The sequence below is a fragment of the Gracilinanus agilis genome, chromosome 1 (assembly GCF_016433145.1).
Source record: "Gracilinanus agilis isolate LMUSP501 chromosome 1, AgileGrace, whole genome shotgun sequence".
NCBI lineage: Eukaryota > Metazoa > Chordata > Mammalia > Didelphimorphia > Didelphidae > Gracilinanus > Gracilinanus agilis.
Genome location: NC_058130.1, coordinates 58,959,798 through 58,975,283, shown reverse-complemented (window position 1 = coordinate 58,975,283; position 15,486 = coordinate 58,959,798). Strand labels below are relative to the sequence as shown.

General features: G+C 39.0%; 1 protein-coding gene across 1 annotated transcript in view; it reads left to right on the top strand.

Moving 5' to 3' along the window:
- Positions 1–15,486, top strand: part of C1H3orf20 (chromosome 1 C3orf20 homolog) — an 83,346-nt gene that overhangs the window by 50,097 nt on the left and 17,763 nt on the right. Inside the window, exons 14-16 of the mRNA XM_044676072.1 lie at positions 1,179–1,491; positions 5,013–5,120; positions 13,110–13,222. Coding sequence (XP_044532007.1) covers positions 1,179–1,491; positions 5,013–5,120; positions 13,110–13,222 — 534 coding nt within the window. The remainder of the gene's footprint in view (positions 1–1,178; positions 1,492–5,012; positions 5,121–13,109; positions 13,223–15,486) is intronic.

The following is a 15,486-nucleotide window of genomic DNA, read 5'->3' as shown; positions in this document are numbered from 1 at the left end:
CTCTATAAATAGTAGCTAGCATTTAGCTCACACTTATGACTTGCAAAATACTTTATCCTGAGAGGCAAGAGCTATTATAGTTATGCCCAATAACGAGAGGCAGACAGAAGTTAAGTGATTTTCCTTAGGTCACACAGCTAATAAGTATCTGAGAGTGGATTTACACTCAGGTCTTCCTGATTTAAGGTCCACCATTCAATCTATTGCCCCATCTAGCTGTCTCGGCAATTCAAGTATTTTTGTAGACTTAACGAATAATCATATGGAAGAGGGACTATACTTGTTCTAATTGACCCCCAAGGGGAAGAATTAGAAGCAATAATGAGTAGAGGTTTCAGAGAAATACATTTCAGCTTGATACATCAAGTAAAGGAACATATCCTAACAATTAGGGTTAACTGAAAGCCCAATGGACTGCTGTGGAAGATAATGAGCTTCCCTTCACTGGAAGTCTTTAAGAGAAGACTGGATAAGCTTTAGGTGATTCCGTATACTGTAAAAGCAACTCTTATTCAGAGGTGGATTAGATTAATCAGCTTCTAAGCTTCTTCTCAACTAGGAAATTCTGTGATTCTGGGAAAACTATTAGGAAGAATTTCACCCATTTACTTTTTAAATTGTGATGGGATTCCTTCATGGCAGGGGGTCTTCACCTTTTAGCCATGCCCATGTCTGACCATCTGGCAAAGCTGAAAAACACTCTGAAGCCATCAAAGTCATGTTTTAAAATGCATAAAATGAAATACAGAGGATTACAAGGGAAACCAATATATCGAAATGCAATTATCACATTTCCTCTGTTCTCCCATACTCCTTGGCGCACTATGTGGTAAATGCAGAATACAGAGTAAAAACAAACATGATAGGGCATCCCAGTGAGATTTTAGCAAAGGAGGAAGATGAAGAGGGGAAAAACTCAAAGTTAAGAACCGTTCGTTAGAGAATCATAGATATCATAGAGCTGGAAGGGTCCTTAGAGGCAACTGAATCTAACCTTTTGACTTTACAGCAAGGAAACTGAGACCTCCAGAGATTAAATATCTTGTCCAGGGTTACATAGCTAGAAGATGTCTGAAGCAAGGTCTTCTTGACTTCTCTTTGGAGGAAAGATGGGACTATAAATTCCAAGTTACCCCCTTTTCATTCTGGGGTTTGGGGGTGGGGTTTCTGCCCTACAGGTCCAAATCTGCCACCATGGCAGAGCTTCGTCCTTCTAATGCTTGGGCTATTGCTCTTGCCGACTGTCCCCTGATGCTACGGAAGTTCTTGCTCAAGGAAGACACTAGTCTTGGCTGCAGATGTCTGGTGAAAATCCCAATAGTCTCAGACTTGGAGTTTGAGCAGTTCATCTCAGCTCCCAGGAGCCCCGACCAAATCCTGGTGGTTGGTGTGATGACTTCCCAGAATCCTACCAAAACGAGCCATTTGGAGTGGACCCTGGATAGGCTCTATTTACATAATCAGTACGGCCGGCCCTCCCCTTGCATTCAGGTGAGCTTTTTATTATCCAACCCAGGCCATAAAGGTCAAGAAGAAGCACAGAGCAGGAGCAGCTAGATAGCACAGTGGAGAGAGTGACCAGACTTGGAGTCAGGATGATCTAAGTTCAAACTTGGCCTTAGACACTTCCTAACTCTGTGACCCTGGGCAAGTCACTTAACTCTGGTTACCCAGCCCTTGCTATTCTTCTGCCTTAGACTTTATACTAAGACAGAAGGTGAGGGTTAAAAATAATAATAATAATACATTTTGAGAGAACTAAGGAATAAAATTTCAGAATTTCCAAGAAGCCTCCAGCCCTTTGTGATTGAAATCCCATCATTAAAGAAAGCATTGAGGTAGAGTCAGGAGATCCTGGGTTCAAATATGGCCTCAGATACTTTCTGACTGTGTGACCCTGGGCAAGTCACTTGGCCCCAGTTGCCTAGCCATTACCACTCTTCTGCTTTGGAATCAATACTTAGTATTAGATGGGAACAATTTTTTAAAAAAGAAAGAAAGCATTGAGAATTGTTCATCTTTTCTGATAATAAATCTTTATCTGTACCTTTTTTTAAATATATCACCTACATTTCTCAAGGTATCCCTCCCTTTTCTACTCCTCTGCTACTAGAGAGCCATTCCTTATTATAAAGAACTAAGGGGAAAACAGTGTAGCAAAACTAACCTACACATTAAAAAAAAATCTGCTACATCCATCCTCTGCTACCTCTTTCAAGAAGGGGAAAGGCAAGAGGGAACTACTGACGTCTTCTTTTGAAATGAAAATGTGCCAACTTGATGGGAATGAGCACTGAGCTCTTATCATCAGCATTAGTAGTAAACTGTTACCCCTGCCACCAGCCCCTAAGAAAGAAGATAAAGGTCAAGGAAGTTTGGAGTGGATTGGGGAGTGGGGGTTAGAGGGAGATATTGGATGGGGGGGAGTGAGGATAGGAAGTGAACAGGAAAAGATCCATTTCACAAGTTTCTGCCTGGGAAATATAACAGGACTCCCGGAGAGTGGGGTGGGGTAGAAATCCCTGAATCAAGGGATCCTCCTGAATCAGTGCCCTCCATGGACTTTGTATTGAAGAGTAGAGATAAAAGTCCCCTTAGAACCTAGAATGTTAAAAGCTAGAAGGATCTTTGGGATCCAGCCCAACCTCCCCATTTCATAGATGGGAACCTGGAGGTCAAGAAATGCAGAGCCTAAGAGCATAAGAGCCAGAACTGGAGTCTAGGGCACCTGCCTTGCAGTCCAGAGTAGTACTCACATATGTCTTCAATGAAATGTCCTCATCGTACTGGGGGATGTGAAAATAGTACTTCCTTTTCCCCTTTATGACTCCCTCTTGCCATATGTCCTTGTGCCTGAGCCTAGCAGATTTTCTATTCCACTTTTACAAACGATCCCTAAAGAGACAAAAACCAGATAGATGGTCAGGGTCACTTGGTCACTTGGTGACCAGAGCAAGAGCTCAGACTGAGACCCAGGCTTAGGACTCAGTCTGGGATAAGAGCTGAAGTTCATTCATCCCTAGGTCAGTCAGTGGCTGAGGTTAATGGGTCAGTCATTGGTATGGGGATCTGTCAGTGGTCACAGTTAGAGTTGAGTGTATGCTGAATATTAGAGTCTGTGTGCTCAGGGTTTAGGGGTTACTCTGTGGCTGGGGCTAGAGGTCAGTCTGAAGAAGGTTTAAGCTATCTCTAAGTTATGTGCTTATAGCCACCCAATACTATCATACCTCCCTTCTATTGGCTAGCAAAAAATCTAACCCTGAGAATTTCTTATTGGAAAATCTCTGTCCGAGGATTTATCAGCATATGGCCAAGTGGTGAATTTCAGGCCATTTAAGGTGATATTTTGGGTCTGATTATTGTCTTCTGATGGAAAAGTGGGGCTTTAGGGTAGTTTACTTTTCCACTCTTCTTCACCTCTAAAGTTCCTCCCTTTCATCCCAGGTTTTTGTCTCTTCCCCTTGGCACCCTCCCCTCCAATTCCAACCTGAAAACACCCTTTAAAAAATACTAGAAGTTAGACCACACCTCTAGGTGATATTCTATGCAGGTTATTGCATTGACATTTTGATGTCAACATCCACCGTACCCCCTCTTCCACCAGGATGTAACCTGGAAAACCGCCCCTATACTCAGCCCCACCTGACCAGGGATTTTACATCCTGGGATGGCAGGACCAGAGCTGCTCCCTTTTCCAGGATGTGTTGAGGGTTCATGGTTTGGAGCCCATAGAACAGAGAGCTCAGTCACATACAGCTTAGCCCAGCCTTTGACCTGTGTTACAGAGTCATTGTGCAGCCTGAGGTTAGAGCTGTGTAGGATGGAGCAAAGGAGCAATGGCCCCCTCACTGTTGATCAAAACTGTTGTCATTACTGCCTATAATGAAAGAGGCTGCATGACCCTTCACAGGCTGTTGTGAAGCCCAAATGAGATCATATATATAAGGTAGTCTTAAACTGCAAAGCCTATATCAATGCCAGTTATTGTTTTTTAAACTTTCCATCCTAGATTCAATACTTAGTATGGGTTCCAAGGCAGAAGAGTGGTAAAAACTAGGCAGTAGGAGTTAAGTGACTTGCCCAGGGTCACACAGCTAGGAAGTGTCTAAGGCCAAATTTCAAGGTCATTTGTACTTTTGATCCTTCCAGAAGATGGTGAGTTGTTCTTAGGAATCCTAGGTCTTGAAGGACAACTTGTCCAACCCCCTCATTTTAGAAATGAGGGAAACTGAGGACAAGAGAAATTAAATGACGTATTCAGGATCACAAAGGAAAAGTGTTCGAAGAAAGACTTGAATGCAGGTCTTCTGCCTCCAAATCTAGTACCCTTCTCATATGACATATTTGCCTCTAAAAGAACCAAGAGTTGGGTCAATAACAAGAGGCTAAGGACCAATAGGAACAATTTTCATTTCAATGGAGATTGGGAATATCTGCAATTATATAAAGATTAAAAGGGTTCTTATACTTTGTGATTTCTGCTATTTCAGCTAGTTGATATGACTTACTGGAGGCTATGCCCCCCTGGCCTTTGAATCTTTGAGAGCTCCCTTTCATGCTATAATGAGTCAACAATGTAAGACATCTGTGAAGATTCTACCCTCTTTCCTTCTTCCAGACCATAGACTCCTTTTGAGGAAACTCGTGTAAATTCCATATTCTTGAATTGATGCCAGTCAGAAAAGTCCCAGGTAATTTTGCCTGAAGAAGCCTCTTCTAGAAGACAGTTTTAGAGTATGACTAGGATCTCTTGATTGCTTAGAAAGCTTCACTTCAAAGTATCTCTCTCATAATCATAGGATAATAGGTTTAGAGTTAGAAGGGGCCTCACTTAACAGATGAAGGAATTGAATTGCAGAGAAGCTAAATGATTTGCTTAAGATTCTATAGCTAGTATGGAAAGGGCCCCATTCACTATGTCTGAGTTGAGCTCTCATTTATTGGAACTTCCAGGGAAGGCCACTTAACCCAGTGAACAAAAAAAAAACAACACCGTGTCTGTGTCTTTGTAGTGTCGGCATGACCCTTACCGCCTGCTACGCTATGATATCAATGGTATCCTACGGAAGGATCCGCCATTGTTGGTGCAGAAGTATGCAGTCATGCCTGGAATGATTCTGGTGAGTCCATGGCAACAGCTGATCATTGAAAGAGAGAAGTTTTGTCATGAATTAGTAAATGAATGAATGAATGGATGGATGGATAGATGGATGAATGAATGGAAAGATGGATGGTTGGATGGATGGATGAATGACTAAAGTCTTTATTATGTGCTAACTATGTGCAAAGTATGGGGCATACAATAGAATATCAGAGATAATCCCAGCTCTCCAGAAGCTCCCATTCTTTTTTGTTTGTTTGTTTGTTTGTTTGTTTTTTTATTATAAACCCTTAACTTCTGTGTATTGACTTATAGGTGGAAGATTGGTAAGGGTAGGCAATGGGGGTCAAGTGACTTGCCCAGGGTCACACAGCTGGAAAGTGTCTGAGGCCGGATTTGAACCTAGGACCTCCTGTCTCTAGGCCTGACTCTCAATCCACTGAGCTACCCAGCTGCCCCCTAGGAGCACCCATTCTAATGGGGGAGATAACATAGGTGGACAGGTCCCATGGTCCTTAATTTAGCAGCAAAGCAGATGGTTCACACCTATTCTTTAATGTTTCCACCAAATAAAATCACATCAGGTTCTCATGATGAACCATTTAACCCTGGGCCAGAAGCACTGATATTCCAAATGCTCTTGGATTCATGGTCCTGGGCTGTCTCAGCGTTTAAAGAAAAATGTTGGTCAAAGTGGTGATGGTGATTTGACTTGCCTGGCACATGCTGCCTCCTATCTTTCCCTCACGATGCCTTGCTGCTTTAGCTAGGTTGGCTTACCTTTCCTATGAGTAGCTGTTGATTGGCAGTTGGTGGGGAGGACCATCCCCTTCTCCACAGGAGTTGCTTACCTGGATAACAGCAATGAGGGCTTCCTTGGAAGCAGGCCCAGCAGTCTGGGGCATGGGGATGCTGCCACTTCCAGGACTCTTATGCCTGTCTACCTGGTAGTAGCAACTGGTCAGCAGTTGTTGTGAATGGTGATAAGGAAGTAAGATCTCCTCTCCACAATGACTTCTCCTTTCAGTGATGGCTGGACGGTGATAGGGGTAGGAGTGGAAGCAGATCTGGTAGTTAAAAGATAATGAAGTAGCAAAAGATATTGAGCCTGGAGTCAGGAAGCTCTGAGTTCAAGTCAGCCTCACACACTTATAATCTATGTGACCAAAATAACGTTTGCTAATAGCTAGCATTTATATAGCATGGACTATGTGCCAGGCATTGACCTAAGCACTTTGCCACTATTATCCGATTATCTGATATCACAACAACCTTGGGAAGTAAGGTGACTTAGCTCAGTACCTAGCACACATAATAGATGCTAACTCAATGCTTGTTTTCTCCCTTTCTACTTAACCTGGACAAGTCATTGAATTTCTCTGTGATCTGAATTCCTCATCACAAAATGGAGGAGTTGGATTGGAGACTCTAAGGTCATTTTTGGCTCTAAATCTATGAACCAATGAAGCTATGATCTTTTAATTAACTCAAACACTCTCAGTTCCTTGGTCAAGTATCCTTCCTTTGACTGAGTTTCCAGTGAACTTAGCACCCTACTCAGCCTCCTTGGCATCTGACCCACTTCATCAATATCCCTTTTAGAGCATCACTCAGAGGATGGCACATGCAGTACCAGTTATGGTCAGAAGCATCAGATGCTCACCTGTACACCCTTAGAAATCCAAGTCCTTTGAGAATAAAGGGCACATAGTCCCTTTCTCTCACTTATGAGCAGTTTTAGTAATATAGAAGATAAATCTTTTAAAACTCTTTCATTCTGTCTTAGAATCGATACTAGGCATTAGTTTCAAGGTAGAAGAGAGGTAAGGGCTAGACAATGGGGGTTTATACATAGGCAGGAAGTGTTTGAGGCCAGATTGGAACCCAGAACCTCTTGTCTCCAGGTCTGGCTCTTAATCCCCTGAACCTAGCTGCCTGCCTATATGAAAGGCATTTAGTAAATATTTGTTGAATTGAAACGCTAAGGACAAGATTTGAAACGTCCCCCTTGAAGGTCCAAAGGATGTGAGGTCTCCTTAGCACTCCCTAAAGATGGGAGCTCCTCCATCAATATAGGTGGAACAATCTATTTATGACATAATAGATTCTGGGGAATTGCAAAAGATTTTGAAAGAGATGTTGCTGTGAATAGAGGAGTGTCAGATATGGAGGGAACTCAAGGGCACTGGGTGCTTGCGGGAGTGGGGAACAAAGGCAGACTTGCTGTACTTCAAAGGAAAGAAGCAGGATGGAATGCTAGAGTAGGAGTCATAAAGACCTGGGTTCAAAATCTACCTTAGACACAATAGCCGTGTGACCCCAGGATGAATCAACTCTCTTAAAATCTCTCTTAGCCATATTTCTTCATCTGTAAAATCAATGGAGTTGGGTAAAATAGATTTTAAGGCTGGGCCAGTTCTAGGTCTGTGATTCTATGTTTCACACTTTTAATCTTCAGTTGGTAGCCTCAGAGATCTCTGGCTGATACCAGATAACTATGGAGTGCTGCCCTGGTGGAGAAACTTTGCTTGCAGAATTCCTTGCCTCAGTGGAAAGAATAGGTCCTTAGGGCAGGCTCCACCATGAAATCAATCTAATTGGCCCCTTTGAACCTTTGTATTGGACTCCAATGCTGAGGTCAGAACAGGAGGGAGAGAAAACACTGCCAAACTCCAGGGAATAGATTTTACTGAAAGCACAGTCACTTTGCCAATAAACCATTTCCAGAATTAATCTGTATGTAAGAACTACCCAATGAAGAGATGGAACACATGATGCCTGAAGATAAATAAGTCAATAAATATTGCATTTTTAAAAATCCGAGGCCAACATTTTGTGTTTTCTCAAGTATTTATGATAATTCCATCTTCAGAGCTATTATTAAAAATTTGGGTAAGATTAAATTTAGATTCTATTCCTAATGCCACTACTTTGAAAAATGAGTTAGTCTCAAATTAAATTAATTTCCATTAATAATAGCTAATATTTATGTAGTATTTTACATATATATCATTATATCACTCAAAATAACCCTATGAGGTGTGTGCTATTATTAACCCCATTTTACAAGTGAGGAAATTAGGTCAGAAAGAGATCTGACAGTGCAAATGTTGGGGAAAGGATTTGAACCCATATTCTCCTGAAACCAAGTCCAACATGCAATTCTCTATACCAATAGTGTCAATCTCAAATAGAAAGAGGGTCCACTAAACTTTAATGTCTCCTTATTATAATAAGGATCCCAATAAATTAAATACTGGCCTAGTTTTAAAATGCAATATTATTTATATTTTATTGTATTTTTATTCATTTTGTTAAATATTTTCCAATCACATTTTAATCTATTTTGGACCATACTAAAGAGTGTTGCCATAGTAGCCAGGTGGAATGGGCCACATGCTTGATATCTCTGATCTATATCATATTATTATGTGCCCCTCGATATTTGTATATTTATTTTGAGCATGTACCTCCAATGTGCATATACATATTTAAAATTACATATATGTACTATTGATGAAGATAAAAGAAATAATATTTTAAGATAATTTAATGCTACAAACCCTTTCTGCACTCACTAAGTTTATAATTTATAGTGAGAGCAATATGACTGAATATACTTCATCATTTTTTTAATCGTGATTTATCTCTTTGTGATATAGCACCTTGAAGGCCTCCTTCTAAGTTCAGCTCATTTCAATATTTGATTTTAATGGCCATTGTTGAAAAATAGATCCATATGGAATTTGGTATCCCAGGCTGTGCTTAATAAATCATGATATACATTTTCCAGACACATCCACCAATTATGCAAAGGCATGGGTTGAAATTTGGTTAGTAAATTTTCATCTTCCCTGAGATAGCAAAGGACTGTTCTTGCAAACTAATCAGAAGATGTTGTATTTTTAAACAAATGGGTTCGAAATCTAACTTCAGTATCTTTCAGAGAGGATTTTTAAAGCAGATTAGAAAATTCTATTTCTATGTTTGTTTGAAACAAGGGCTTTAAACAATGTTGCTTTCGGCAACAAAAGTGGTTTTTAAATGTCTGGATAATTGTGATGACTTTATTTCATCATTAGCTTAATATCTCTAGGCACAAATACACTTATACACATTGGAGGTTTGCTTTTCTAATGCTTAAAGCCCAGAGTTTGGCACAGAATAAATTGCTTAATAGATACTTATATTTATTATTTGTTATAAATATTTATTCATAATTAAACTATTATTATATTACAAAGTATAAATGCACATGTAGATTCATTGCTAGAAATAGTGGGTGTAAATTCATATTTCAAATAATCTTCATAATTTCCTTTTTTTTTTGCCAATTTGTCAGAAATTGTTAGGTCATCATTGTTTCTGTCTCTCTTCATGTGGCTGAGGAAAAGCTCATACCAGGAGTAGGAAAACAACCATCTTTGTCATTTCCCTACTTTTTCCTCGGGCTCACATTTTTAGAAGTTTTCTCAATCCATGAGTCTCCAGGAATCTTTGGAAACTATTTTCCTGTCTTGTGAGAGTCAGTTTAATTAAAATGGGGGAAAATATTAAAATGTAAATCCATCTGAACACATGTAAAATGTAATATATAGCAATACACTGCAAGTGAACTAAATCACAGCACCACCACCAGCAACCTCTTTACTTGGTAGAACTCCCATTCTTCCCTTGGGAAAATTAAAATGCCAAATGGAACATGTGACCACATACCTACTCACACTGAATGAGTACCAATGTCAACCCATCTTCTAAGTATCATTGTTCTTGTGATTCAGTTGTATAGAACTCTTTGGGACCCAGAGGACCGTAACATGCCAATATGGGGTTTTCTTGGAAAGAAGATACTGGGATGGTTTGTCATTACCTTCTCCAATAGATTAAGGCAAGCAGAGGTTAAGTGTCTTACTCATGATAACACAGCTAGAAAGTGTTTGAGGCTGGATTTGAACTCAGGTGTTCCTGACTCCAGAATGGGTACTCTATCCATTGAACCACCTAGCTGCCTCATTATATTATTACATATTAAGTAGTAGTGGTAAATATTAATTTCTTTTTTTTAATATAAAAATAGAGAAATAAGCTTTTGTATTTCTTCCCCCATCCACATTGGAGAGCACTGCTCTGAAATGCTATTTCCCAGACTTGACTGTACTCTGGACCATTGAAACACTGAGATTCTTTACAAGACTCCTTACTGTCTCTAGTCTGGATCGGGAGTGAAGAAGCTAGGTTTTCAGTGGCTCAAGGGTTCAGATTGGGAGACAAAATGACGGTGCAAGGGGTGAGAGGAGCAGAATTCAAGGTGGATAAGGAAAAAGGAATATTCTGGGTTTGGGTTTTTTTTTTTAAATTATAGCTTTTAAGAAGTAAGGGCCCTTGAGAGTCATGGTTTTGGGGTCCTTCTCCTATGGTTGGGGGAAAATGCTTTTGAGGCCAGATAGATCTGGGTAGTAGTAGGGGTTAGTCTGGGTATTTATTTCCATTCCATTTTTTCTTACTGTTTGTCCTTTTCTTCCTTCCTTTTTGCTTATCCCTCCTCAGATGTCAAATTTCTTCTGTCTACTACCTCTGCAATTCTCACCCCTTCTTAGGAATTTTCCCTCCCTTCCCCCTCCTTGCTCCAAATTAGCCTGATTTTCTAAGGGTCCCTCCTTTGTCCCTTCCCCCTTACTCTTTAGTTCTTATTCTATCCACCTTTTGAAAAATCCCTTATCCCTTCAACCTGCTTTTTGTTATAGGGAAAAGAGAGGATTTGAGCATATGAGCAGGATCTACAGAAAAGATGCAGAGGTTCTGTGTTATCTTCTGTTACTGGCCCTGAGTAATCATTTAGATCTATTCCCTGAACCTACCAATATCCCATTCATACCACCCTGGTATTTCAGTTACTTATTTCACTTTCTATTTCTCGATATAGTTTGGGTTATAAAACTCTCTCCTTTATTTCATTCTAAAATATCTTCCTTTTCCTCTCACCTTACCCTCCTATTTCTTGACATGTACTCCCATCTAGGTGTAGAGACTCTCCCTTTTCTTATTTTCTTGCCCTCCTTTTTCTTAATCTATTCTTTCTTTCTCTTAGTTCCTTAATTCCTCAAAAGGACTCTTCATCCCATCCCTCCCTTATACCATCCCCCTTCCCTCCTGTTTTTCTGTATATTGAGATTTTTACCCTTCTAATTGTGTATTTTGTTCTCTTTTTATCCCAGATCTGATGAGAGTAGGATTCTAGTATTACCCACCCTCTCCTCACTTTCTCCTTGCAGTTCTATTCTTTCCTCCACCATATGAGACAGCCATTCCACCCTATCTCCTCCTGATCTATTCTGCTTCCATTTTATCTCATTCTATTGTATTCACCTTGTTCTTCTATCCAAATATTTCCCTTCAAAATACCCAGGCAATGATGCCATTCCCAGGGGCTATAGATGACATTTTTCCATACAGGAATCAAACAATAATCACTTATGATTAATCTTTCAGCATTTCCTTTGTCTGTTTCTTATAGATCAACTTTTCAACCAAGTTCTGGGTTTTCCCCAGGAATAGCTAAAACTCCTTTTTTAAATATCCATTTTTTACCTTTTATAATTATACTCAGCTTTGCTGGATAGGTTATTCTTGGTTTTAAACCCAGTTCTATTGCTTTATGAAATGCTGTATTCCATCCCCTGCATTCCTTTCATGATACAGCTGCTAAGTTTTGTCTTATTCTGACTGTAGCTACACAGTATTACAATTTTTTTTCTTGTTGCTTGTATTATTTTCTCCTTAACCTAGGAGATATGGGACTTATCAGTGAAGTTCCTGTGCATGTTTATCTTTGGATTTCTTTGAAGTGCTTATTGATAGATTCTTTCCATTTCTATTTTACCAACTGATTCTAGAATTTCTGACTTCTTGGAGTATGATGTCTAATATCTTTTCTGAGAGTCCAAATATCCTTATATTTTCTCTCCTTGATCTTTTTTCTAGGTCAGTTGTTTTTGTGAGAAGTTGCTTCATATTCTCTTTTTTTATTTCATTCTTTATTATTTCTTGTCTTAGGAAATCATTAACTCTCCCTTGTCTAATTCCAGTTCTTGATAAATTATTTACTTCTGTGAGGTTCTGCATCTCTTTTACCAATTGGATGCTAATTTTAAATTTTAATAAAAATTAATTTAATAAATTTAATAAACTAATTTAATAAAAATTAATTTTAATAAAATATGCTAATTTTCTTGATTATTTTGCATTGATTTTTTCCTAATTTTTCCTCAACCTTTCTCATTTGGTTTTTGAGGTCTTTTTAAAGCTGGAAGAAAAGCTCTTTTTTCTTTCAAAAGAAAAACTCTTTTTGAGCCTGTAGGCATTTATTATATTTCTTTGCTGTTTTTGAAGTAAGTGTTTTTAACTTCATTGTTCTGAACTTGAACCAAAGTCTTCTCTGCCCCAAAGTAGTTATCAATTGTTGGGTTCTTTCTCCTTTGGTACTCTTTTTAAGAAAAATTTCTAAAATTTTAGCAGCTAGACAAGTAGACTTAATTACTGGGGTTTTCCCTAGGTTCCTGGGGTATGTTACTTCGGGTTTCAGGATTTAGAGTGGGTGGGAGTTCCCCCCCCCTTGGGCCCTATTTATTTCCTATATATTATTCCAGTTGTTATAGTCCAGAGTCTGATATAATCTAAGATCCCCCACTGGAGCCTCAATCCATGATTGATCTCAGGTGTTCCAACCAGACCCCAAGGACAATTCTTACCTCCCACTATGGCAGTAACCAAGGATTCCACTCTCTTGGGAGTGACCACAGCTGTTGGGGTCTCAGTCCCTGAGCAACTACACTCACTAGTGAGCACTCTTCCTCACTTCTCTCCTACAGCCCTAGATAGAGCTGATGTCTCCTCTGCATTCCTTGGACCCCCAAAGTCTCTAGTTTATTAGCAGTAAGGCTTGAGGCCATGCCCTCTGGACCTGATGCCTGTAGACTGTGGTTTCCACTCCTTCAATTCCCAGCTGTAGGATAGAGATCTCCAGAGCTCAGATTACAGCCAACTCAAGTGTTCTCAGGGCCTTCTGCCTGTGGATTCCAGTTGTATTCTCCAGGCAGTAATCTCCCAAACTCAGCAAACAAGGTGAGGTTGTAGGTCCTGCCTTGAGAGGCTGTTGATTCTAGGCTATTTGCTCTGTTTTTTACTCCAGGACCTGCTTTAGTAGTACTGGGGTCAGGGAGGATAGAAATCTTCCTCCCTAGTTGTCTCTGGCTCTTCAGCTTCACTACCAAATCCTCTCTGTTTTTGCCATTTTTAGTATTGATTCTGTGGGGTTATTTTTGGCTGTGTGTGTATGTGTGTGCGGGGGGAGGTAATTAGGAAAGCAAGGGAGCTTCATGCCCTACTCTACCATCTTCCTAAATATTTTTGAGTATAAAAACTTTAGTATCAATTTAATATAAAAATTTTTGAGTATAAAAATTTCATTGTAGACTGACACATAATAGTATTTGTACTATGAGAAAATACATAATAGTAAAAAGCCACTATTAGGTCCAATCCATAAAGAGTTTATTACCTACTACACGAAAGATTGTACTCTGGGTGATAGAGATACAAGAACAAAACAAAACAGAACCTACCTTCAAGGCGCTTACATTCTAATTTGGGTATATAACATATAAGCAGATAAGTATATACTTGATAATTTGAGGAGAGAGTAAGTAAGTACAGCTATCTAGGGAAATTATCAAAGACTTCCCAAAGGGCAGTGGCACATGAAATGAACCTGGAAAGTAACTCTAAGAAGTAGAGATCTAAGAGACAGAGATGAGGGGAGAATGCTTTGGGGAAGAGAGAATGCATGGGGAATAGCCTATAGAAGGGCAAAGAGGCAATCATGCAATAGCAAGTTTGGGAAACCACAAGTAGGCTAATTTGACTGAGATGCAGATGGCATGAAGAGGAATTGTGTGCAAAAAACCAGAAGGATAAATTGGAGCAAGGCTGTGAAGAGATCTAGATGCCAAGCTAAGGACCTTGCATTTTAGACCAGAGGTGATAGGAAGCCAGAAAACAGGAGAGGAAGATGGTCAGATATATTTCAGGAAAGATATTTAATGAAGAGAGATTACTCTATGAATAATATGATATGGAATATTTCTAATTTAGTAATATCTTAAATTATCTAAGTTTTTATTCATCACAAAACCATTTACAAACATTTAATTACATGTTACATGTGTGTATTGTATTTTAAATATTTTAAAATTTGCTATTTTAAAATATTTTTAGGGGGCAGCTAGGTAGCTTAGTGGATTGAGCCAAGCCTAGAGACAGGAGGTCCTAGGTTCAAATCTAGCCTCAGAAACTTCCCAGCTGTATGACCCTGGGCAAGTCACTTGACCCCCATTGCCTACCCTTACCACTCTTCTGCCTTGGAGCCAATACACAGTATTGACTCCAAATCAGAAGGTAAGGGTTTAAAAAATATATATTTTTAAAATCACATATTAAGACAATTTGGTTTATGGAAAATATGTTTCTTGTATATGGATTTACAAATTCATTGCAGTAATTCCCCAGGCCCCCAGGGGTCCACAGTCCATAGGCTGAGAACCCCTGCTCTAGATCATGGCTCTGGCAAATAATGTCATGCATGTCTCCAAGTAGTGTTTAAGTGTGTGTTTTTCCTTATAGCTATTAATTTTTTAGAATCAGTACCATATTTGTGTCATAAAAGGAATTTGATAAAACTCCTACTTTGCTTATTTTGTCAAATAGTTTGTATATTATTGGGATTAGTTGTTCTTTAAATGTTTGATAGAATTCACTCATGAATCCATCTGGCCCTGGCAATTTTGGGGGAGTTCCTTGATGGCTTGTTAAATTTCTTTTCCTGAGATGGGATTGTTTAAGTAGTCTATTTTCTCTTTTGTTAATCTAGGCAATTTATACTTTTTGTAAATATTTACCCATTTCACCTAGATTGTTATATTTATTGCCACATAATTGGGCAAAATAGTCCTTAATAATTACTTTAATTTCCTCTTCATTAAAGGTAAGGTCACCCTTTTCATCTTTGATACTATTAATTTGATTTTCTTCTTTCTTCTTTTTTATTAGATTAACCAATACAATTATTTTATTTGTTTTTTCAAAATACCAGCTCCTAGTCTTATTTATTAGGTTAGTAGTTCTTTTACTTTCAATTTTATTAATTTCTCCTTTGATTTTTATGATTTCCAATTTAATTTTTATCTGGGGATTTTTAATTTGTTCTCTTTCCAGGTTTTTAAGTTGTATGCCCAATTCATTGACCTCTTCCCTCTCTGCTTTGTTGATATATGCACTCAGGGATATAAATTTTCTCCTGAGTACTGCTTTGGCTGCATCTCATAGATTTT